Source organism: Cricetulus griseus, assembly GCF_003668045.3.
Source record: "Cricetulus griseus strain 17A/GY chromosome 1 unlocalized genomic scaffold, alternate assembly CriGri-PICRH-1.0 chr1_0, whole genome shotgun sequence".
In the NCBI taxonomy this organism is placed as follows: domain Eukaryota; kingdom Metazoa; phylum Chordata; class Mammalia; order Rodentia; family Cricetidae; genus Cricetulus; species Cricetulus griseus.
In genome coordinates this window covers 172,417,134-172,441,520 of record NW_023276806.1, presented here as the reverse complement: position 1 = coordinate 172,441,520, position 24,387 = coordinate 172,417,134, and the positions used below count along the sequence as shown (strand labels likewise).

The window sequence follows — 24,387 nt, the reverse complement described above, 5'->3', positions numbered from 1 at the left end:
CCATCTGTCCATCCATCCATCCATCCATCATCCATCATCTATCTGTCCATACATCCATCATCCATCCATCCATCCATCCATCCATCCATCCATCCATCATCCATCTGTCCGTCCATCCATCCATCCATCCATCCATCATCCATCTGTCCAACCATCCATCCATCATCTTAGAAGAGGTCATCCAATACCATCGACTTGCATTTAAAATCCAAATTTCAAACTTTATGGATTTCTAAAAGCAACAAAATTTGAGGTAATATCTCTTCCCATAAACTTCAAGTATACTGACATCCACTGATTTTTCCACACTTATGCAACCTGAAGAATCAAGGTAAAGGAAGGCTGACTAAATTGTATTTTCCACCTTAAGAGTTCCTGTAATTACATTTGCCCAATTATTCTGAAACTCATTCAGTCATTAGGTGTTGATTTGTTTATGAAGTCAGCAACTGACAGCTGTTTGGGTCTCATTAGGCCCTGTTCTTATGTAAATGTCCCTCATAAAAATGAAATTAATTTTCATTGGGTAACAAATGTTCAGTTTGTATACAGTGTAATTTCTCTGAGCAGGTGTATCTAGTAGCTATTTCCACTCAACAGTTATCTAATCCAGCACATTTTCTAAAGTTAACATATCTAGAATAATGCAAGGATCAAGCTTGCTTTAATGCATTCAATTTATATTTGCATGCATGCTTGAATCAAAACAGCAGAACAATGACTTGGTCAGAGAAATAACACTGCTTTAAACCAAACTGCCTATTTCCCAAGTGGAATACTACTTGCAAAAAGTGAAATAAATGTAATTTAAAAATTACCAAGGATTCTGAGGAGACTAAATAAGTTTAATTTTTTATGGTAGAGATTTTAAGCATTAGATACTCAGAAACAATGGCTATAATCAGCTTAAAGATTTTTTTCATGTAGCAATACTGTTTAGATCAACTATAAGTCAAAAGGAAGAGTAAAATAAATACTATACTAGGGTGTTTGTTTTTTAAAATAATATTTCACTTTTTTCTCTCAAGGAGTCTAGAGGAAATTGGGAAAGCAGAATTTGATTACAGAGTACATGTGCTTAAAGGCACAGGGCAACAAGAATAAGAGTTCCTTTTGTTTAAAAATAACATATTTAAATTTTTTTAGTTGCCAAACAAAGTTTCCTTATGACATTTTCATAGACACATATCATTGCATTTTCCTCATATTTGCCATCTTATACCCTCCCTTTTCCTCTTTGTTCCTCCTGCTAGACCCATTCCTGACCCCAATGAGGTTCCTTTCTGCTTTCATGTCATATAGATAAATATATGTCTTACAGTCCACCATCTCTTTAGCACACTGATGCAATTTGAATCAAACTTCTATTTAATTTTCTAACACCCCACTAGAGGACACACACTCTAATGAGTGTACAGAGTTTAAGGGTCACAGCATTTCCCTTCAAGTGTCAAGTTAACACTGATGAAGAGTAGCCTTTTCTGACTCAGACCTGGCGATGGCTCAGAGATTAAGAGCACTGGTTGCTCTTCCAGAGGACCTGGGTTTGATTCCCAGTGCCCACCATCAGTAACTCCAGATTCAGGAGGCATAATGCCATCTTCTGGCCTCTGAGGACACCAGACACACACACACACACATACATATATCACAAATACTCATACACATAACAATTTAAAAAAGAATGATGGCTTAGAATATTTCTAGGATAAAAAGACATCTTTACAATGCACTATCAATATTATCTTAAGATTGTCATTTTGTAATTGAACCACATATGCAATGACTAAAATCACTTGATGTTTTTCTTAATAATGAGAGAAATAAATTTAATTATTCAGTAACAAAGGCTGAAAGCCCTCAGGAGCTTGTACTCAGAGTGATCAGTGTTTCAATTGTTTGAGGTGTTGTTTTCCGTATGCTTTCATTGAAATACATGCTTGGAATATCATTGAAATTAAATAAAAATCTTGATTACATTCCCAGCAGTAGACACGAAAGAGTAGAAAATTAAAGAAAGCAAGGACTTATTATACAAAGCATCAATAAAGTATCTTGGAAATGGCTCTCAGTGGGATATAAAAAAAACAGTGGAAATCAAATTTCACGCATTTTATTCTAATTGACATAATGATGCACTCTAAAACACAATCAAGGAACCATTCTTACACAGTGTAGTCATTCAGTCATCAACAGAAGTTATAAAGCAATTCTGGTTGTCACCTGCCCATTGCCTTTGTGAGGTGCCTAACTTTTATATAGAAAACAATTGGAGAAAGATTTGTTTAGTCATTTTCTCTTAATAAAAAGTGCATTGAAGGAATATGCCTCAGGAAAATACAATGCTTGTGTTGTTTATGCTTTTTCTTCTACACATATCCCAGAATTCTAAAAGTCCAGGGTGGAGAGGAACCTTTAAGATAAACTAATTAAAACAGTGCATGCATTCACAGGGTTCTGTTGTGAAGAGGTGGGTGGTGACAGTAAGGATCACTTTGTGTCTGGTTGATCACTGGTGGAACTATATAGAGAATTCAGACCCAGCTTGCAGTCCAAGGCTTTTTCTTTAAACAAGCTGATGCTGACAAGAGGCCTTAAATATTGTCCATAGCACTAAGTGAAAACGGCACTGATATTGCAGTGTTTTGACTGATCAGACTAAGATGAAAAAATGTAACGTCTGCAAAAATCTATCATGAGTTTTTCTTCTCTCTTCTGGATAATTTTTTCTGCCTTGTTTATGGAGGCCTCTTCTTCCCAAGGGATGGTTTCTATTGTTACTAAAAAATATGACTAGAAAAAGAATGTGTTTTAAGCTTTAGATATAAGAAATTGGGTTTTGCAATGGGAAAATAAATTTGCAATCCAAACTACTTGATTTCTAGATTCCTTTTATCAGTTCATTTTGAATGTTAAACATAAAGAAGTAGACTCATTGAGCTTTTCCACAAAAGCAAAATTTTGGGACAAGAAGAGAGGCCTGGATCACAGGGAAAAAGACATTTTCATACTTCTCATTAATTCCATTTTCCACAGTCCTGAGTATAAAAGTAAGATTGGACTCTGAATGGAGAGAAAATAATCTTACTATTCTGCTGAGGTTATCTTTACACTCAAGTCATGATAACAGGGCAAAAATGGAAGGAACCGCCTTGTTTAGGACATCATTGCTCACCAGGTTTTCTGTGGAAGAAGAACAATGACTCTCCTCCATTGTGTGAACTCACTGGCATGGTAAATGCTGGCAGATGTAAATTCCTGGCAACTTGGCATACTGGGAAGGCATTCCTGAAAGAGAGGCAGAAAGTAAGCTCAACTTCCCTTTGCTTACTTGAGATGTTTCATCTCCTACCACAAGAGAAAACGACCTCAGATAAAGCTAAAGCCACAATCTTAGTTGTTGGCAGTAGGCACCAAACCCATGATTTTTCCTTCTGTGACATTAAAAGCATTTCAGAAATAATTATAACTAAGAGATCATCATATCAAACATCAACTAAACATCTTTCAGTTCTCACCACAAGTAGAAGTGGATGAGGATTAATTTTGATTATTATCATTAGCATTTATAAAACTTATCCTGCATTATATTTTTGCATTTATGGCACTATCAGATTATTGGGGTATGTGTGTGTCATTTGTAAGGTAAATTTATTACAAAATTAGATTATAGCTCTTATTTGTTTGTTTCTAAGGCCAGAAGGCACTGCATTTCTTACCTAGTCTCCTTGTGGTTGGGAAAAGAAGAGATCAAAACATGCCACAGGGGAAGAAGAGTCGTGTTTTCGGAGGAAGGGAGCCAGAGAAATAATACTCAAAATACTATCCAAGAGTATCCAGTCTCAGGGCTATGCTTATTTCTTTCATTTCAGTTGCTCTCTGGTATCTGATACTGGGTGGGGGGCACAGGGAGGCTTCTCTTTGTGATGGTTCTGACTCAATGTCAGTTCCATGTTGTATGATACTGTTGCGGTTTTTTTTTTTTTTTTCAACTAAAGAAAGAAGGTAGCAATTGTGAGAGTTAGGGAAAACTCACGTACTTCTTGTACAAGGTGCCATGTAAGGCCATGGTTGGCTGAGTACTCCAGCTTCACCTGGTTGTCCATGTGAGGTGTGTACTGGTGGCCACACCCCATCACCAGGCTGAACTGAATCATGTAAGATGCTCCAATCTGCATGGACTGTGTTTCCACATAGCGCATGCTCGAGGCAAGCTTAGAGTCTCCCGTAAAACTGAAAGAAACAAGGTGGAAATTAGATACCTCTATAGAGCGATGTATCAGAGGGCTGAGTTGTCATTCTGTATTCCCAAACTCATTCACTTATTTAAACTTTACCAAGTTGTAGAAGAGATTTCAGTAAGTCTAACAAATTCAATTTAAAACAAAGACAACCCTTAAAAATGTTAATACATACAGTTTGCCAGTTGTATCTGAAATTGAGAACTCATATATTACTCATTAATTTTGGCAGCTGGAATCTATCTCAATGAAACAATTCTAAATGCAAAGACAACTTTATAAAACATGGTGAATATTAATTACTTATATTATTACTAGTTGTTAGCAATCTCAGAGCCTAATTAGAGGGAATTGGGAAAGTTTAAGTAACCTGGAATAGCACTTGGCAGAACACCATCTATATTTCAGATCCTGATGAAGATGATACAAATAAATTAAAATGCTTATTATGATCAGGTTTCAATACTATCCACAAAATACTAGATAAAGGCACTGAGTAGAATGTTTGTCGTGGTGGAAAATTTGACAATTTACTAATTTTTTGCTTTGCTTATTTTCAAAGTATTTTAATGCTCATAAATTCAATACTGAAAATGTTGTACACATTTGTAGTCTTTGTGTCAAATTCTCTCTTCGGACCTCAGGTGAGAGTACTCTGTAACTCTAGAGGCAATAAGCTTAGAAGTAGACAAAAGCGTTTCCATTTTTAGAAAAAAAAAAAAAAAAAAAAAAAAAAAAACCTCAAGGGATTTGTAATCCAGGATTAAACTATGGACACTTTTGCACTTCAGTTTCATGGGTCACTGTAAGTCATGCTAGTGTCAATTGCACCCAGATTACCCATGAGCACACTTTCGGAAGCAGCCCCGGTACCACTCAACAGTCCTCTCAAGTAGTGACAGGAATAGTTGATGTGTCCAAAGGCACTAATGTGAAGTTCTGTGAAATATCCGGTTCATTTAGTATACTTCATAATGAACTTCTATGGAATGCAAGAAACATGCAGTCACTACTGTGACTTGATCCTAATAGAGACTAAAATGTTATTTTAAAATGGGGTCCTAGGGTGATCATTTAGGATGAAGTAAGTGCTTGCTATACAAGTTTGAGGGCCTAAGTGTGACCTCTAGCACTCACATACAAAGCAGGTGTGGTGGTGTGTGGCGGAGGTGGGGAACAGATAGGTCTCGGGTTCCTTGGCTAGCCATCCTAGCCTAATCAGTGGGCCCAGATCTCAGCGAGACCTTGCCTCAAAATTCAAGGTGGATGGCTCTGGAGGAATGATGGCTGAGGTTGACCTCTGCCTTGGTCTACACATGCACACATGAATATGTGTCCACCTCCTCCAAAGGCATTATTTAATAAGGAGACTATTGCCCATCTGTAAGTTTATAATGGACTTAGAATCAAGGTTATAAAATATAAATTTTTTCCAACAATGAATTATTACTGTTTGTCAGTTTTATTTTAAGCCTTCTCACTTGAAAGAAGACTGTGGAAAGAAAGCAGAAAAGGCTCAATCTCTTGTTTAGTAGAATGCTCAGTGGAAGTCATAGTCTCTCCTGATGGCCTTGTAAATGTCGCTAAGAAACAGAAAATGCTACAACTTGCTCATCATTAACAATGGTGCTTATCTTATGTTGAGTCTGAGTCAAGTCCTAAAACTGGGCTGTGCACAATGCCCAGATTATCGTCCTTAGATGCAAGCTTACAGTAATGCTGTGGAGTGGGAACATTATTTCTTTCAATGGATAAGGAAGCAAGGTAAATGGTAAATGACAGCAATTGGTAAAGTCTCAATGAGAAATCAGCATTGCTGGGCTCAAAAGCCCTGGCTTTTCTATTATTCTAAGATTGTGGGAGGCATTGCAGTTAGAAATTTTCTTACAGCCATTTTATAAACCATGAGCTTTCAGTTATTATACAGTGATATTGTCATGTGAAAAACATAAAACCATGACATCTTCACATGTCAGAAGATATAACACACAATCCTGAAAGTGTAAATATCCAATTTAAGTTTTTAGTAATACTGGTAAAATAAAAGACAGAACAAAAACAGTAATGAGCCATATAGGTACAACTTATCCATATCACTCCCATGGTCTTTTAGTTATCATAAAGATTTTCCAACTTAATTTTTTTTCTTCTGCGAAAATTAAGTACTGTTTTAGCTTTACGGGTTGTTTTTGTATTAGCATTAAGGTTGGAGGTTATTAGACAGACAATGAGGCTTCATTTAAATTGTTTTTGTGTTTAAAAAGATACCTTGTCTTCTGGACCTCTTCAGAGAAAACCCATGTGCAATGCCACACAGGACCCCGAGAGTCTACAGGTGACAGCCTCTGAAATCTCCCGCCCCCTTTTTTTTCTTTTTGGTTTTTTGAGACAGGGTTTCTCTGTGTAGCTTTGGAGCCTATCCTGGCACTCACTCTGGAGACGAGGCTGCCTCTACCTCCCGAGTGCTGGGATTAAAGGCGTGCGCCACCAACGCCCGGCCGGAAACCTCCCTTTTGCTATGTGCACATATCTCCCGACCCCATCATTTCTGAGAGCAGTTCAGACCATTTTCATGATCTTCCCTTCTGAGAAGGCTCAGTGTCTTCATTTCATGCACAAACAGGAGGAAATGCATGCGATTTACAAACCCTGTCTGTACCTCCCCTGTGCATTGTTACAAAGGTAACGGTGAACTCGGCTTAGTCAAGAGTAAAACACACCTGACAGAGATTTCGAAGTTGCTAAGATACCAAGAAAGAAACACGCTAAAAAGTATATAATTAAGCACTGACAACGAAATTCTTGCTTAGCACCTCCATCTATCAGCTGTTAAGTAGGTATCCTGAGTGGCTGGTGGCGGATCTTTGTGGGCGGGTGGATGCAGCTGCCAGCCACTCTCCTTTTCCTGCTAACCCTCTTCAGCGATGGTCACACTGTGTGCACCACTGTGTCCTTATCCGTTAGATGCAAGTAGAAGGTTTTAGGGTAGATCTACTTACTAGGCTTTCAAGCTTTTTTTTTTTTTTTAATTAAAAACGTTTTTCCTGTAATATATTCTGATCATGGTTTCCTCTTCCTCAACTCCTCCCAGAGATGGAGCTGGCTGCCACACCCTTTGCCTGTTACTCTTGCAGACTTCCTCTCTGGAAACCATGAGGCCACATAGTGGATGGAATCCTTCCTGATGGAACTGTACCACACAAAGGTAAAGGTTGACCCAACTCGGGCAGCCTTGTGCACCTCGCATGCTCCCCAGTCTAGGCTGTCTACCCCAGGACTATTTGCTCTAAAGGACAAATCAATGTCTTTACTTTTTTTTTTATGCAACGGTCAGTCTTGTTTTTGTTCTAACCTAGAACAGAATGCATTTCTAACCGACACACCTGCCATACTTCACAGTACTGAATGGTATCTATCCTGATGCCTCAATTGGAAACAAAACAACAGGAGAAAAGCATAGATAGGAACCCTTTAAACACTAGCCCATCCATAGTTGCATGGATGGGTGGAAAGCCAGGGTTAGAGGTTTGCTGTCCCCCCTCCCCACCCAGTGTTCTTATTCAGCTGGGGTTTGGGAAGAAGAGAATTTGATGGGCTGAGTCCTTTAATCTGTAGTACAGCTCCTTTTTGCTGCATGCCAAAGTCAAGATTTGTTTATGAAAGCAAAACTGAACTGAACTGCTTCTATTGAAGCACTGAAATGTAAAGAATAGCCCACATCAGTATTTTTGGGAGAAATTCTGGAGACAGAATGCACTGGGAACCAGGAGGCTTCATTCATTATGTTGGTCAAAATAAACGCCCTTTCAGAAGTGACTGCATCTACTTAGAAGATTTAATGAGAGAATGGGGATATCTCCTTCCACTGGACAGTGTTATCTCTCTTTCATTTCCACAGCCAGGAAGACTTGCAGGTGCTCTGTAATCCTTGTCAAGTGGATAATACTGTAATGTAACTTGACTCACTACAGGTCAACACTTTCTCTGTGGTAGAGCTCCTGGGCCTCTGCTCACCTTGCCTCTTGGGGATAGCTGGGGACCTGTCTTCAGGATCAGATTGGAAGACTTTTCCACATGGTAGGAAGGAGCTCATATCTTACTCACTAACTAGCCCCTAAAGATGCACAGGTGTTCTGGAAGCTCACAAAAGCAATCTGTGCGGGACGCTTTGGGTTTCTAAGTGCCAGATGATCTCATTTGACCTTTGAGTCAAGACCATCTGGGAACCTTAACTGGGAAGAACTGAGAGGTCAAGTTGCCCAACTTATCCACAGTTGATAAGTTAGCAGAAGTCCTAAAGAAAGCCCAGCTACTCTAAGCTCTTCCCTCCATGTCATGCCTGTGTGAGAATGAGGATGTCATATGTGAATAGGAAGGCTTTGCAAAACTACCTTATTTAAATTCATAACCTGAGAACTCAGACAGGGTTTTGGTGAGTTTTGAATAAAGTCATTTTGTTTATTTTCAGAGTGTATTTCCCATTTCTGGGGGTGGGAGATCTGAAATGTAAATGCATCAGCCAAAGTAAGGGAGAAACAAATCTATGCTGAGCAGCTGAGTCACCCAAGGACTGAGCTGGCTGAGGACATCGTTTTGTTTACAAAGTCAATATGGCTGAACTCCCATTACTATATCATGAGGGAAGATGGAAACATTATTTAAATGTCTTAGACACATAGACAATACTCTGTTCTTTTTTTTTCTCAAGGGTTTCACAGGAAGGAAGAGCTCTGCAGAATTCTCTTGCAGGGAAATGAGAAAGTGCCACAGGCTCTCCTTTTTTTTTTTTTTTTTTTGGATTCTTGTCAGACATTTCAGTCCGCTGCAGGAGAAGTAAGTGAATTAATCTTGGGTACCACCCTACTTTTGGTTCTGTTCGTATAATCAGCAAAGAGATGTCTATTCGATTTGATAGAAAACCTTGTTGATATTTTGGGATTAAAGGTGGCATTTGAATTTGATCTCCCATGTCATCTGTACTTTATTACAGCAAAGCAGATGTACTCATGTTTTAGTGTCTGCAATCCTGTGGTATTGAGGTGACCACTGTTTATTTATTTATTTTTTTTGGTTTTTCAAGACAGGGTTTCTCTGTGGCTTTGGAGGCTGTCCTGGAACTAGCTCTTGTAGACCAGGCTGGTCTCGAACTCACAGAGATCCTCCTGCCTCTGCCCCCGAGTGCTGGGATTAAAAGCATGTGCCACCACTGCCCAGCCACTGTTTATATTTTGACATACATATTTCCAGACATTTTTTTGCCTTAGACTTATACACACAACCATGCACTTACTTTTTAAATAGATTTGACTTTTCCTTTTTACAATGATGCTATTATCATCCTCCTATATTGAAAAAACACAGCAAGGCATTGCCAGGGAAGACACCCAGCATCTATGGATGGAATTTTGGGGAAGCACTTCCATTTTCACCATTATAACCAATGCTATATTGGTTATAATTATAACCAATTATAAACAATTATAACCAATTATAACCATTATAAACAATACATTTGTGTGGGTCTTTGTGTACTTGTCCATAGTTCCCCAGGATAAATCCTTATAATGAGAACCTTGTTCTAAAGCAACTCATACTTCCAGGCTGTCCTCCATTAGTAATGATTGGTGGTGATTGTACAATCATAGGATTGACAATAGTTTGCATTATAGCTACTTAATGTCTGTTGTCTCTCTGTAGCTTTGATTATTAAGGACATTAAAAAGATATCTGTATTTTTGTAGGGGGCACAGTAGTTTTGTGTACGTTGCCATGTGTCAGAAGTAGAGTTACACTTTTCCTTATTGATTTGAAAGAGTTCTCCACACACTGAGGATGTATGGTATGTTATCATATGTTACTGTTATGATACAGATATGTTACAGATATATTAGCTTCTACCACACACTGAGGATGTATGGTAGGACAGATATGTTAGCAGTACCGCTCTGCTTCTAGCTTGTTATTATTAGTTTTGATGTGCAGCTTTTGTTTTTCTCCTCTAAACATAAGTATAAATATTTTAAGCAGCAGAACATTAGATCCCATGGTTTCTGCTTCTTGTGTCATGTATTACTGGTGTTTGTTGAGATTGCCTCTGATCCCAGTTCATAATCAGCTTTTACAAATGCCCAAAGAGCACTTGAAACAGGCACACTTTTTATTTGTAGAATGTAATTTTCAAAAACTTTGCCTGTTCATCACCTCTTTATATTTTATCTAGGTCCTCATCTGTGTGTGTGTGTGTGTGTGTGTGTGTGTGTGTGTGTGACTTTGAGTAAGAAAGCAAAGCATTGGCATTAAAACCACGCTGAAATGTGGAAATGGTAAATTTCCTTTGTAAATCTGAGAAGTTTTGCATTACACCCATCTCTCTGTGGTCCATGCTGTGTGGTGACCTTTCTGTCTTTATTTTCTGGTGGGTTTCCCTCTTCCCACTGAGGTGCCTCTGTTACATCTCTGGCCTCTATGAAGACCATGGCATAAGGGTTGCGAAGGTTCTGCTCTCTCTCAGCTCTAATCAACACATCATTTCCTTGAGAAGTTCACAGTTCACTTGTGTTAAAGGCTCCCAAAGTGGTGCAGCATCTTTTGCAATGTTACTTACAACATCGAGTGTCAAACATGTTGGCTGAAGATACCAGATTCATACAATTAGCAGGTTTGTTAATTCTTCTGGTTTCTTCACCACGATCACTCCACCAGGCTTGCTATCTAAGCAGGATATTTCTGAGTATCATATTCATGTTTGACATTTTAAAAAGCAGATTTCATTAGAGCAAACCTGGAATTTCTTCACAAGATGCATTTTGTCACACACTTATTCAGTGGGCTGTTTGGGAAGCCTGTGGGTTTCTCCATGGCTAACTCCCCCTCCTTGTTTATCTAGTTGAGATTTCAGGGTTATGTTGGCAATTAAAGCTATTTTTGGGTGCATGTGTTCTTAGCACCTGCTTCAGGCTGCTTTTAGGGCTTTTGTCCCTACCACCTGCTTTTCTTTTCTTATCTTTACTATTCCAAAATGAAGTAAATAAAATTTCTATTCTGTAGTTTCTTCATTCCTATGATCATTTTCTTAGTGTAGAAATTTCTATATAGTTCTTGAAGTCAGGAACAGAATGTTACACTAAGCTAGACACACTCTTTGGACAATAAAAAGCATAGCTCAAGCTACTTGGCTGCTGTTTTTGATGGAGAGGGACTTCTCTAAAGAAAAACAAAGCAGAGCATAAAATTTAGCAGTTACCTCTTTCCCCGGAAGGACTGGGTAATCTCAGATTACAGAAGACAGAAGGCTGGGGGATGGGACTCCAGAGAGAGGCTGTCAGTCGGTGTAAACAGTGGCTATGGTCACATGAACACTCTTGTTATAACCAGGTTATAGGAACTTACAGCAGACACTGAGGATGTACAGGTAAGGGAAGATTGACTGGAGCACAAGGAGCGGCTCTTCCTGTGCCCTCTAATTAATTGTTCCTTTGGCAGCCCAGTCACCTTCCTGTGTCCCGAGGACAATTCACCCAACTTCTAGATGCCAGCAGATGATCTCAGTCACTTTAAAAGCTACAAACACTTGTTGGTTTTGAAGTCCATGGTCAAGTTTTAGTTTGTGAGGCTTCCCCCCCCCTCCCCCGTATCTCATAGCATTTTCTGAAGGAAATGTTTAGCAGTTGGAGTGACAGATTGTGTTCCCAGACAGGAGATGTCTGAGGGACAGAGGGCAGGTAGTTCCTTCTAACCCTCAATGAACCTGTTTGTGTGTGTGTGTGTGTGTGTGTGTGTGTGTGTGTGTGTGTGTGTGTGTGTGAGAGAAGAGAGAGAGAGAGAGAGAGAGAGAGAGAGAGAGAGAGAGAGAGAGATGGAGAGAGAGAGAGAATGACTGTGTGAGTGTGTATGAGTGTGTGTATATGAATTCCCTTTCAGCTGCTGCATTTCCTTGACATTTGATGAATGAAAGTGATCAAGCAGCTTTGGTTATTTCCAGCTCCTACAGCTTCTGCCCAGGCCTTTGACTCATGTCCAGAATCCTCTGACTATTATCCCCACATCATCTGAGAGTCAGTTTGCATAGACATGAACTTTCTGGGTCCACATTTAACCCTTTGTCACCACTTCCTCCCAGTTCTGCCCTGTTTCCGTGTACTTCATTTCAGAAAGGAATGCCCTGGTCTGTCTTCCCTGGGTGAGCGTGCTCAATAAAGTCATTTATGAGACATTCTGATGCCTTTAATTGTGCCTGTTCAATCCCATGCCATAGCAGCCATATTAAAAAGTATACACATCTCACATTAAAGAAACACTTCTAGTTGCAAAGCGTCTTCAGGTTTATTTTTATAATTTTGCTTTTGAATTTTCTTTGGCTACGGGTAATTTAGTAGACATTTAGCTATAATTTCTCTGCATATTCATGAGTCCATCCTGTAACATTATTTCCAATATCACAAAATCTTATTAAGTTTAGAAATTAATGAAGTTGGCACAATGTGTTTATAGACATTTCATTTTTGCAGTTTGTTTTAGAGGTGGTAGATATTTTGCCAGACTTGGCAAAGCTTGGTGGCCGGGCGCTGGGCCCAAAATGGCCATGCAGATGTGCTGAGGGAGGAAAGAGCTTGGCAGGATGAAGAAGCATTGGACTGACTGAGTAGAGGCGTCAGCAGAGCTGGAGGCTGTACAACCTGGACCAGCCATATGACCCAGGGTCTACCAAGGGATGTTGTAAACCACTGTGCACAGAAAAAAAATGTATCAGCTTCCTGAATTTCCATTCCCACAAACCAGTCATAACCACAGACCCAATCCATCAAATGTAAACTTTTCTCAACCATTAATTTGGTTGGTGGTTAGCTTCTTGAGTGGAAATCATCCTCAGATTTTCAGTACAAAGGAAGAGATTTAGGACAATCTCAGTTTGGAGAAATGAGTGATTTCAAAAAGATCAATCCTGTTGACATCAACAGGGCCTTAATCTCATGATAGAGCCACCATATGTGTCCCTAGGCAGATCCTGATCATCTACATATACTCTATGGCCACCATCACACCCCCAGGCCCACCACGCACATGCAGACGGCGCTGGTAATCTCCTGGCTGAACTCCTCTGCTTCTCCTGTCACCTCTGTTGGCCACTTTCCACACCTCAGCCATCACTGTAGTTTAAGTAAGACCATGATTCACCTCTGCTCCAAACTATTTGCTGGATTCTGATAGCAGCTGGACAATCCCAGTACAACAAAGCTCCCTGCTTGTCCCATAGTCTTTCTTTTTGATTCCCTCCGTCGCCCTCTTCTTCCAGATTGGTATCATGGTCTCCAGCACTACTCTGGATGCTACCCTTCCCCAGAGGGCTCTCCTCACTGTCCTTCTGAACAGATCCACTTTCCTCTCCTGTATCCCAGAACTCACTCCCTTTCCTTCTCAGCCTCATTATCACCTAGAACACTCTCACAGGTGTTACTTGTTCTCTGTGGCCGTTTCCCCCAGAATGGAAGCTGCACAAACAAAGGGCTTTTCTATCTTCATCATTCATGCTGACTGTTACACTTCTGTAGTAACAGTGCCATGATGCCATCAATAAACAGTTCAATGTATAAAATTAGTCTATAAATAAACGGAAAACTTCATGTACTGAAATCTTTAGAGTGAAAAGGTCCAATAAATAGGTTTCAGTTTAGGGAATCTCCTATAAATATATTAGGGTCATACTGGTTTCTATTAACAATTTCTAGAGGTACTTAAAGTCTTATGTACCGAGAGTATTCTTCATTGCTGTTGAGAATAACAGGAAACGACTTTCAGCGCATTTACCTTGGTCTATCCATTACAATTCTTAGACTCACCATTTACCATGAAGCAGTAGTCCCCACAGCTCTCTGGAGCTGCCTCATCCCGACTGTTTCCTTTCATCAGTAATTTTGGCTGACTCAATGCCCTTTTTAATAGACATGCTTACAAATTGTGAATAATGAAATTTCTATATAAGTTATAGGTTGATGTTTAATTAAAAACAATCCTAAAGAATTTCACTTGGCTACTATTCTTTTATTTATCAGTTAATTTACAAAGCACTCTCAGTAATAATTATATAACTTACATATAATAATTTATAATAATAATTCCTTATAACCTAAAGAATTAGGGATGCCTAAAATTTCATCTAAGTACTAATGTAATCTCTTTTTCCTCCATGTTTGCCAACAACATTAGTGTTTCCTCTCCTGCGTTACAGGAGAGGAAAGTGGGACCTTAGTGGGACAAAGCCACCTCTCTGACAAGTTTTATATAGACCAATACAATGGAATAAAGGAATGAAAATCTATCTGTGTAAAAAACTCAACTGTCACTAAACACATTTAAAAAATAATGAAAATGTTTTTTACTTTCTCTTTTACTTTCATGCCAAACTTTAAAATTGGAATCAGGTGTAGAGAGGGAGGAGTGATGAGCAAATGGGTCAAGACTGTGCTGGAGAAACCCACAGAAGCAGCTCACTTGAGCAAGTGGGAGCACATGGACCCCAGTCTGATAGCTGGGGAACCAACATTGGGACAAACCAAGCCCTCTGAATGTGAGTGCCAGTTAGAAGGCCTGAGCAATCTATGAGACCTCTGAAAGTGGAACCAGTATTAATCCCTAGTGCACAAATGGACTTTGGGAGCCCATTCCTCATGGAGGGTTACTCTCAGCCCAGATACACAGAGGAGGGCCTAGGCCCTCCCCCAAATGATGTGACAGATGTTGATGATCCCTCATGGGAGTCCCCACCATCCCTGGGGAGTGGATGGGGGTGGAATGGGGGGTTGGTGGGGGATATGGTAGGATGGGAGGGAGAGGGAACTGGGATTGATATATAAAATAAGATTGTTTCTAAATTAAATAAATTAAAATTTTTCTCTTTCTAAAATATAAACCTAACATGACAAGAGTTCATGACTTACTCATATAAAGAAAAAGAAAGCTTTAACTAAAAATAAATAAAATTAGTCACAATGAAGAATGAGTGCACTTGGATCTTTAAAGCCAATAAAGTGTCTGTTTCAACATTTCTGGAAGTCACACAGAGTCTTAATTCTTCTTTTAATTAAATCTACTTTTCTTAAAGTGCCATTAATGATCTGCAAGTGGCAGATTTTCTTATCTCATGTTCACTTTTGCTTTAATTATTATCAGTCACAGTACTTTCTCCATCTTTGAACTGCAGATGTCTTGTTTTCAGTTACGGTGAGCTAAGTCTGGGTTCCTAGTAACCTAAGCAGTCAGCACTTGATAACACACACGGCACTGTTAGGAACATGCCACCAGTGAGAGAGATAATTGATATAACACTACTGAGAATAGTAAGTATAGTCACTAACCTTTCTTTTGTATACTTCTCCCATTTCAGACCTAATCTACTTTAAATACGAAAAATTTTTAATAATTTACTTTGATATCTTGCTGACATGCTTGCTCACATTAACCAGGCAAAATTATGTCTATTTATCTTTGAAATTCAAGAATGCTTCTCACTCTGGACATGAGCACAGCAGTACAGATGGAGTTCCTCCATTCAGTCAGACACTGATGAGAATTCTCAGACAATGACAGAAGGTGGCAGGAACTTTCTGTCTGTGGTCCCACCTAGTCTTCACAGCCATCTTGCAAGTAGATAGTATTGCTCTCATTTTATAGTTGAAATATTGAAGTTCAGAAAAACTAAACGTAGTCTCTGAATTTCTGATATTACTGTTTTGATGTGGGGATTATTTTTGGTGATATAAAAATGAGACTATTAAAATGCCACCTTCAGTCTAAAAGAGACATACAGGGACAAGATCTCCTGAGCAAATTGGGAGCACTCGAGGAGGGGAAAGGGAGCTAGGAGAATGAGAAGGGGAGAAGAGGAGGGGTGAGGAGGACAGGAGGGAGCAGGAAGGTTGAGTTGGGGAAAGAATAGAAGAGAGCATGATAAAAGATACCACAAAAGAGGGAGACATTATAGGTTTAAAGAGAATTCAGGCACTAGGGAAATGTCTGGAGATCTACAAAGATGACACCAACTAACAATCTAAGCAACAGAGGAGATGCTACCTTAAATGCCCTCCCCTGACAATGAGATTGAAGATTAACTTATATCCCATCCTATAACCTCCATACAGCAGATGGAAGTAGAAGCAGACACCCACAGCTAAACACTGAACTGAACTGTAATCCAGTTGCAGAGAAGGAGGAGTGATGAGCAAAGGAGTCCAGACCAGGCTGGTGAAACCCACAGAAACAGCTAACCTGAACAAGGGAGAGGTCTTGGTCCCCAGACTGATAGCTGGGAAATCAGCATGGGACTGCTCCAGATCCCACGAACGTGGATGTCAGTGAAGAGACCTCAGAAATCTATGGGGCCCCTTGTAGTATCCCTAGCATAGGAATGGATTTTGAGAGCCCATCCCACATAGAGGGATACTTCCTGAACCTAGACACACTGGATGGGCCTAGGCCCTATCCCAAAGGATATGACAGACTGGTAAGACCCCCTACGGAAGGCCTCACCCTCCCTGGGGAGCAGAAAAGGGATGGGATAGGTAGAGTGTTAGTTGGGGGGACAGGGGAGGAGGGGAGGGAGAGGGAACTGGAATTGACATGTAAAACAAACTGTTTCTAATTCAAATAAAAAATTTAAAAAGAAAGGTTAAACAAATAAAATGCCACCTTCTAGAAAGTTCATTAGAATGTGCCCATGGGTGATCTCATTCTATGCTTGATTCCTAATTTATCATTAAGGGTCCCTACTGGAATGAGGCCAGGTGATAGTCAGTGCTGGGGTTAGAGGATTAGGTTAGCAATCCATTAGGTTATGGATTGCTGAAGGGCAAAGACATGGTAAGAAGTTGGAAATGTCTGTTTTTACATACTTCATGGTAAGACTCAATTATTCCTAATTTTCATGAGTTGCTTCAGTAAAGCCTTCTTAAATGAATGTTCAACCAAAATAGACTTTTCGAAATTCCTCATTAGCTAAAAACCTTTCTGCTTTGAGTTTCCAAATGTCCAAGCATCCGTGTTAGGATCTGAATTCACACATACCTCAAAGCCTCTACTTCTGTTATACCAACTCCAATATGCTATAACAACCATTCAATCACAACCGTACATGTCTAAACCTAAAGCTATATTTGAGCAATGTCTTTACACTCACTCTATCTAGTCAGTTCATCGGACAGGACAAAGGGGTGCTAATAGCCTTTGATAATATTAATAATTGTATTAGTGAGGTGCAGTCTTTGCAAACCTCAGCTAATTCCACTGTGACCCAAAGATGCGCATATTGACGAGGTAACCCAGACTTAGAAAGACAAATGCTGCATGGTCTCTCCCATCTGTGGTTCCTAGCTGTGAATCCTCAGATGTGAATATATAACATGGAATAACCACGGAGAACAGTCAAGTATAAAGGGACTATAGCTGGGGCCTTAGGAGGGGAACAGTAGGGTGCAGGCAATATGAAGTGGGGAACGGAATGAAGGGGGGTTCAAAGTGGGGAGGGAAGTCAGTACAGAACGAAAGGGGGGCAAGGTCATTTGATAAAGCCACAAGGAATCGTATTTATATATACATACTGTGTGTGTGTGTGTGTGTGTGTGTGTGTGTGTGTGTGTGTGTGTGTGCGTGCACAGTGTTCCCCACAAGAACCACAGCATAACAAAAACTGCAGTATCACATAACCACCTCCCTTAATACGGTTTGTCAGGGTGGTTTATGAGACTCCTCTAACAGCATAGATTAAGTATGTAGGTCTTGGTTGCTTCTCAGCAGCTGAGGGTGTGTCCCTGTGACACAGGCCTCAGATGACTCAAGTTGGATCTGACCTAAAGGTTTTTTTTTCTGTTTTCTAACTATCATGGTTCCAGAAAATAATATTCAAGCTGCAAAAGGATGGAAACAAACAGTTCTGCCCAGCTGCAACACCTAGTGACCACAGAAATGACCAGATGGTAAGATATACATAAAATTGCAATGAGTGCCAATCAAATGTCAGTGGCAATCAACAGCTGTCTAGTTGGATTTAAGACCCACTCAACAGGAGGAAAATTATGCCTGGGACTAGAAACCTAGCCAGCGTTTTGGGACTAGTGAGGTTATGGACTTTAGAAAAGAATCTATTACCATCACTTTGCTAGAGTGCAATAATTCCTTGCTGTATCCTAAGTCTAAATCCTCACACCCAAAGATAAGTGGAGTGAGCACCATTCATCAAAGACGCCTTCACAGCAAATGGAGACTATCATGGAGAACTACAACTACACACAATGCAGAGATCAACAGATCATGGGGAGCCCAGCTCCCACAGACACATCTCCAGCTCCTGCATCTGCAGCACAGGGGACAGAGGATTGTAAGAACTAGAACACCAGGAAGTCTGCTGTGTAGCAGCCTCCCCTAGGAATGTCGACATAAACAGGACCAGAACAATGGTAATATTGATGGAAATGCTAATGTGGTAGGGTAAATTTTCATGGGGTGTCCTCTTAAACAAAAATCTCCAGGCAACCAATGACTCCTGGGAGAGGAGAATTAGCTTTTCCAGGGATGAGCCCCTTTATTGTTTGTTCAATGTAGAGTGGTTAGCCTTGAAACTATATACATATGCACATATATGTCTATATTTATATATTTTTCATAGGCATACATGCATGAATGTAAGTAACAATAATAATAATAAAGAGGCTTTCAACTTCAACAAGGTCATGAGAAGGGTTTGAGAGGGTAGCTGGGAGGGGCTGGGAAGGGTGAAAGTGATGTGATTCTATTTCAATTGAAGACATTTTTTTAAAACATGTAAAAGAGATTTAAAACTTTCTTTTAAAAACTAAAGCACATACGGATTCTGATTTAATGAATAGCAGAAAAGCATTGCCAAGAATTAGAAACAATTACTTTCCCTATCAAAAAAATAAAAGTTCTTTAGAACAGCATGCTCTAAGTGAGTTACAGCATATTAACTATAGTTCTAATGAAAAAGCAAATGTCCAAGCTTTCCCTGGAGAATAGCCTTGGTAACAACAATTCATGCTCATGGAAAGCCACGAGTCTAAAATGAGAACCAAATGAACACACAGCTGGGAAGAGCCAACAATCATTAATTTAACACCGGTCTTTTAATACAGACTCTGTCTACATTTCCCTAGAGAGAAACAAGGTCACTGTGGGATAGAGGCCATGCTTACACATATATTTAGAGAAATTTTTACTTAAGAAGGTAACATGCTCAAAAGATGCTACATGAAAAAAATGATGGCTCCTGTTAAGGACTGGGTGGGGGAGGATAATACATAGTTTACAATATCATCTTTCCATACATTTGTTTCTGAAGAACACTGCCAGACAAGTTTGCATCCAATTTTAGACAATGTCTTCCTCATTGCAGAAGAGAGAAACAGTGTCATTAAAAAGAGTTTTATTCTAACTCACTGACTAGGAAAATGAGAGCAGTTTGAAACCTTCCATGTTGCTTCAATCTAATGAGCAGTAAGCAGTATTCACGTCCTTTTAGAGATGGTTAATGTGTTTCTCTAGTCTCATTATCACTGCCAGAGTGTCTCCTCTGATGTCTAATGACCAAGACAACTCCTGTTTGTTCTAGAGCAACTGCCAGAGTGTCTCCTCTGATGTCCCATGACCAAGACAACTCCTGTTTGTTCTAGAGCAGATCAGGATGTCAAGTTGGATTGCTCACATGCTGCTGTGAATGAAGCTCCTACAGGGCTGCTCAGGGTGCCCCCAGGGATAGCACAGTTATTTATATTTTCTTCTGGTTTTCTAGAATTACTGTGATTGTATTTTCATAAAGTAAATGAATCTCCACAAATTAAAGCAGTTGTGAGTTAAGAATATTCATCAGACTTGTGTGCAAGGTATTGTTCACAGGATTTGATCAAAGCACAAAAAGTAAACTGTAGCTATCTTGTGTTCAACTCACATGTTAAGTTAAAATGCTCAGCAACTTTGGAGTTTGAGCAGATGTTAACTATTTATGAAAAGAAACATGTCACAGGATCTGCATTCATGAAATGACTCTTTGTTATAGCTAAGGGCTGAAAAAATCTTACTATACAGTCTTGTGGGATGTGGTTTATGGCATATGACCAGTCTGAATTACTGCTAATTCAGGCCACTCACTCAATTCAGAAGCATAAAATTCTAATAAATCTCATTTTAGTCTGTATCTCATATCTTCTTGTTTACTTTTCCTCTTTTACGTTAGTTGAGTTTTTGGAGTTATAGGCTTAGGAATGAGAAACACACACACACACACACACACACACACACACACACACACACACACACACACACACACAAATCAGAGGCTATCGAATAGAACATGTGGTTTAACGGTTTCTAGTTGTTTGAGGAGAAATTTCATTGTGTCTAGTCTGTCACGCTTGTAGCAAAAGTGACCAGCTGTATTTCCTTCCCATTAGCTGTCATTTCAATGCTAGAATTTTAGCCTGCTGTGTGTGAGATGTGACTGTGCATGCACAGTTTCAATCATAGGTAATTTTCTGTGCAATGGTGTGTAAAATTTACCTCCAATTATGATAAGGTTCCTGATGGGTCATTTATGATACACGCTCTGGAGGCAACAGCAATGATTAGCTTTCAGCATGACTCATTTGGAAGACATTAAATGGGTCTGATCATGACTCAATAGAAATTAAAAGTCTTGTAGGAAGTTATTCCTTGGTCATGCTCATAGTTTAAAAAGAATCTAGAGAGGGACAGTAAGCACAATGGTGAAGGCTGTGGGATTATTTAGACCCAAGTCTTGATCTTGGAATCTTTTGGGTCTAGAAGACACTATAATGTCTCTAAACATATCTTGGCTTCCATTCTTGACACGTGTTCACCTTCTCAACATGTGGGTTCCACCCCCACTGCCCCTCCTTCTGATCCTTGAGCATGCCCCAGTCATGCTTGTCTTGGCACACTTTCCCACAGAATTTCCCATAGCTGGATTTCTCTCCCTGTGGATTCCCACATGGCTGGGATTTCCTTCTTTTCCCACTTTCCAGTCAGTGAGATGTCCACCTTCTCAAACTCCCGAAGGTAATCTGTCTCTGTCTCCGAACCTCCTGCCCCCATCTTATGTAAGTGGTGTAGGCTGGCCTGAAACTTCTCGGACAGCTGAGGATGATCTTGAACTTGATCCCCATGCTCCCCCTCTCAGGTACCAGGGTTTCAGTCACGTGCTGCTTTGACATGCTCTAGTCTCTTCTGAGGGCCAGTGGGGTTCCCGGTCAGGCCACCAGCTCCTTACACTTGTTAGTCACAACTGGATCATCTTTAGTGATGTTAATAAAGCACCAATTACACGAAAAACTATTTCCTTACTGTTTGTTATATAATTAAATCTATAAGTGACCACTGGAAGGAGAATCTAAAAACAACAACTATTTTGATGAAGATATACCCTAAAATTGGACCTCCGCTGGTATCACTAATTAGATGAGCCAATATTGTTTGAGAAAAGGGATTAAAAAGGACATGTAAATTAATAAATCAGGGATGACAAGCTTCTCGAACTTTTCATATGACAGCATGAAAACAGAACTCCTTGTAAAATTTTTAATAAACCAGTCACTATTATAATTTCACACAGTCTTCAATGAAGGGATAATATGGTGATCACTTTAATTATTAGTATGTTTTGAAGAGTGTCTTTAGATACAATCCTTGGGGACAAAGATCTTAAATGAATTTATATGAAATTTTATATTTATTCAAAGATGTGACTATTTTGTTTTTCCCTCATTCTGATGGCATAAATATAGTAGCAACTTTAGATAAAAGATTTATTTATGTATTTTATGTATATGAGTGCTCTGTCTATAATGTATATCCGCACACTACTAGAAGAGGGCACCAGATCTCATTACAGATGGTTGTGAGCCACCATGTGGGTGCTGGGAATTGAACTCAGGACCTCTGGAAGAGCAGCTAGTGCTCTTCACCTCTAAACCATCTCCCCAGCACTGGTACCACCTTTTAAATGTACCATACTCAGTCAATATTTTTCAATAGACTAAGCGCAGAGTGGAGTAAAAGTTCTTCCATGCATTATGCTTACGAATGCAAACTGTAACAGGGTTCCTTACCAAAGCGTCCAGTCATGGCCACAGTAGGGCTGAACATTCCCAAGGTAGAATCCCAGAGACTGAGTGACTTCCACAAGATTGGTGAAGTCAAGACTAATGCTGTTGAACAGGACAGAGGTCATGACAATCTCATCAATAGCCCATACATCTTCTCCTTGGGAAGAATGGTATGGCTGCCACCATCTGAACTGGATTCCAAACTGTCTGGCATCATCTGGCAGTTCTACAGAGATTATTCTAAAAGGAAGAGGAAGTTAAAAATTCAGATACCTTGCTGTCTTAAAATATAAATAGTTATACTACAAATCTCACTCCCAAGGCAAGTCAGTAGTTGACTAAATTCAGTTATTTAAAACTCTGACATCCAAGATTGGATATACTAAAAAATTAGTCAGTATAGTTGCCCCCCTTCCCTGAAATATGGTACTAAAAATGATTCTATTATATACATTCTTGTGAGATGTCTGGTTTGCTGTACCTCTCCAACAATGTCTTCTAAACATATCAGAAATGTGATTTTGTGTTTTCATTCATGGGCTCTCAATGAAGCTAACTCAATAAAACACTGTTGTCAAAGAGGCAAAGTGGTGATTATGAGTAGTTTTTTACACATTATAGATGTGAGACAGAGGGGAGCATGGTGCTCTCTTGGTCCCCCGAGTTTAACATCGTGGACACTGGTCAGTAGCTGTGTCCCAACCTGCATCTGACAATTGAAGAAAATTAAGAATAATATCTAATTTCAAGGAGCAATTATTGCTCACAGCAGCAGGAACACACTTTAATTGCCTCTGCAATGACATCGCTGTGAAAGCTCCATAAATCACAGAGCCATGCTGCTCACATCCACACACAAGGTGAGAAGTGAAAGGAACAGCAAAGGGACATTCGTCTCCATCAGTGCTGCTCAACTCCGGGGACTGCTGTCAGGGAATGTATGCCGGAGGCTCTGAGGTTTGCTTTTCGGTGAGTGAAGAGAAAGAGAAAGAAAATCTTCACTCACTTTTAGGCTAAGTGACTATATGGATAACTTGAAGTATTTAAAATTTCATTGTCCAAGACTAGCTTTACTGAGAAATTAGACTGCTTTTCATGCAAAAAAATGTTAAAACTATAGCTTAGAAATGTTATTTATCTACTGAAAGTTAGTGCCTATTTTCCCTTAACAGCTTGTATAGGAATATATGGAGAGAGGAGTATGAGAACCACCACTTATTATATAAACAGTCACAACTGAGGAGTTGTCTAAAACACAAGAAAACACATCTTAAAAATAATGAAAATTCAATATGGAAACACGAAGTATAAATTTAAGAAAACATTTATTTATAAAATTGAAACTAGAAAGACATTCCTAAATATATTTATGGTTTTAAAAAATTTCCGTGATCTGATAAACTTCTTATTAATAGAATTAATTAGATGACAGTTAATATAAGTAGATAGTTAAGCATTTTTGATAGTTTTCACTTTCATTTTTCTAATAATATCATTATATGGGCCTGAATATTTTTCATAATATGTATAATGAAACTAAGCAATTGAACAGTATTATAACTGGTTCAATAATGCAAATATCATGATTACCATCATATAATTAGAAAATTATAATTTCTATTCTAATGATTTAAAGTACAGTTAATCTCTCTGATGAACAGAAATATGAGTTTAAAATAGCTTAAAATAGAATATCTTATGTATATGCATGTAACAGTCATTAAAGAGATGACTGTTTTTATAACAGAGGAGCTACGACTCCTGGTCTGTAGTCAGACTCTTGGGTCAGGGTCCTTGTGCTGTTACCTGATGACTGGTGACTTTGCAACCAAAGGGAAAGCTGCTGCTTTATGTGCCTTGTGTGTTGCAGCATCTGCACATGTGAATTTAGGATAAAAACATCTCATGGCAAGGGCTAATCTGTATGTCAGTATGTAAAGCAGTTGTTACACATGGTGACAACACAAACCCCTGGTGCACAACGCGTCCCCAGGGAATGCTTACAGAGACGTGAACATACAGGT

The 24,387-nt window shown here is 39.4% G+C and overlaps 1 protein-coding gene across 2 annotated transcripts in view; it reads right to left on the bottom strand.

The window, feature by feature from the left end:
- Positions 1-24,387, bottom strand: part of Reln (reelin) — a 446,863-nt gene that overhangs the window by 124,585 nt on the left and 297,891 nt on the right. For both annotated transcript variants that reach the window (XM_027393422.2, XM_027393423.2), the window contains exons 20-22: positions 22,367-22,603; positions 4,041-4,233; positions 3,176-3,288 (exon numbers count right to left, since the gene is read on the bottom strand). In XM_027393422.2, coding sequence (XP_027249223.1) covers positions 3,176-3,288; positions 4,041-4,233; positions 22,367-22,603 — 543 coding nt within the window. The remainder of the gene's footprint in view (positions 1-3,175; positions 3,289-4,040; positions 4,234-22,366; positions 22,604-24,387) is intronic.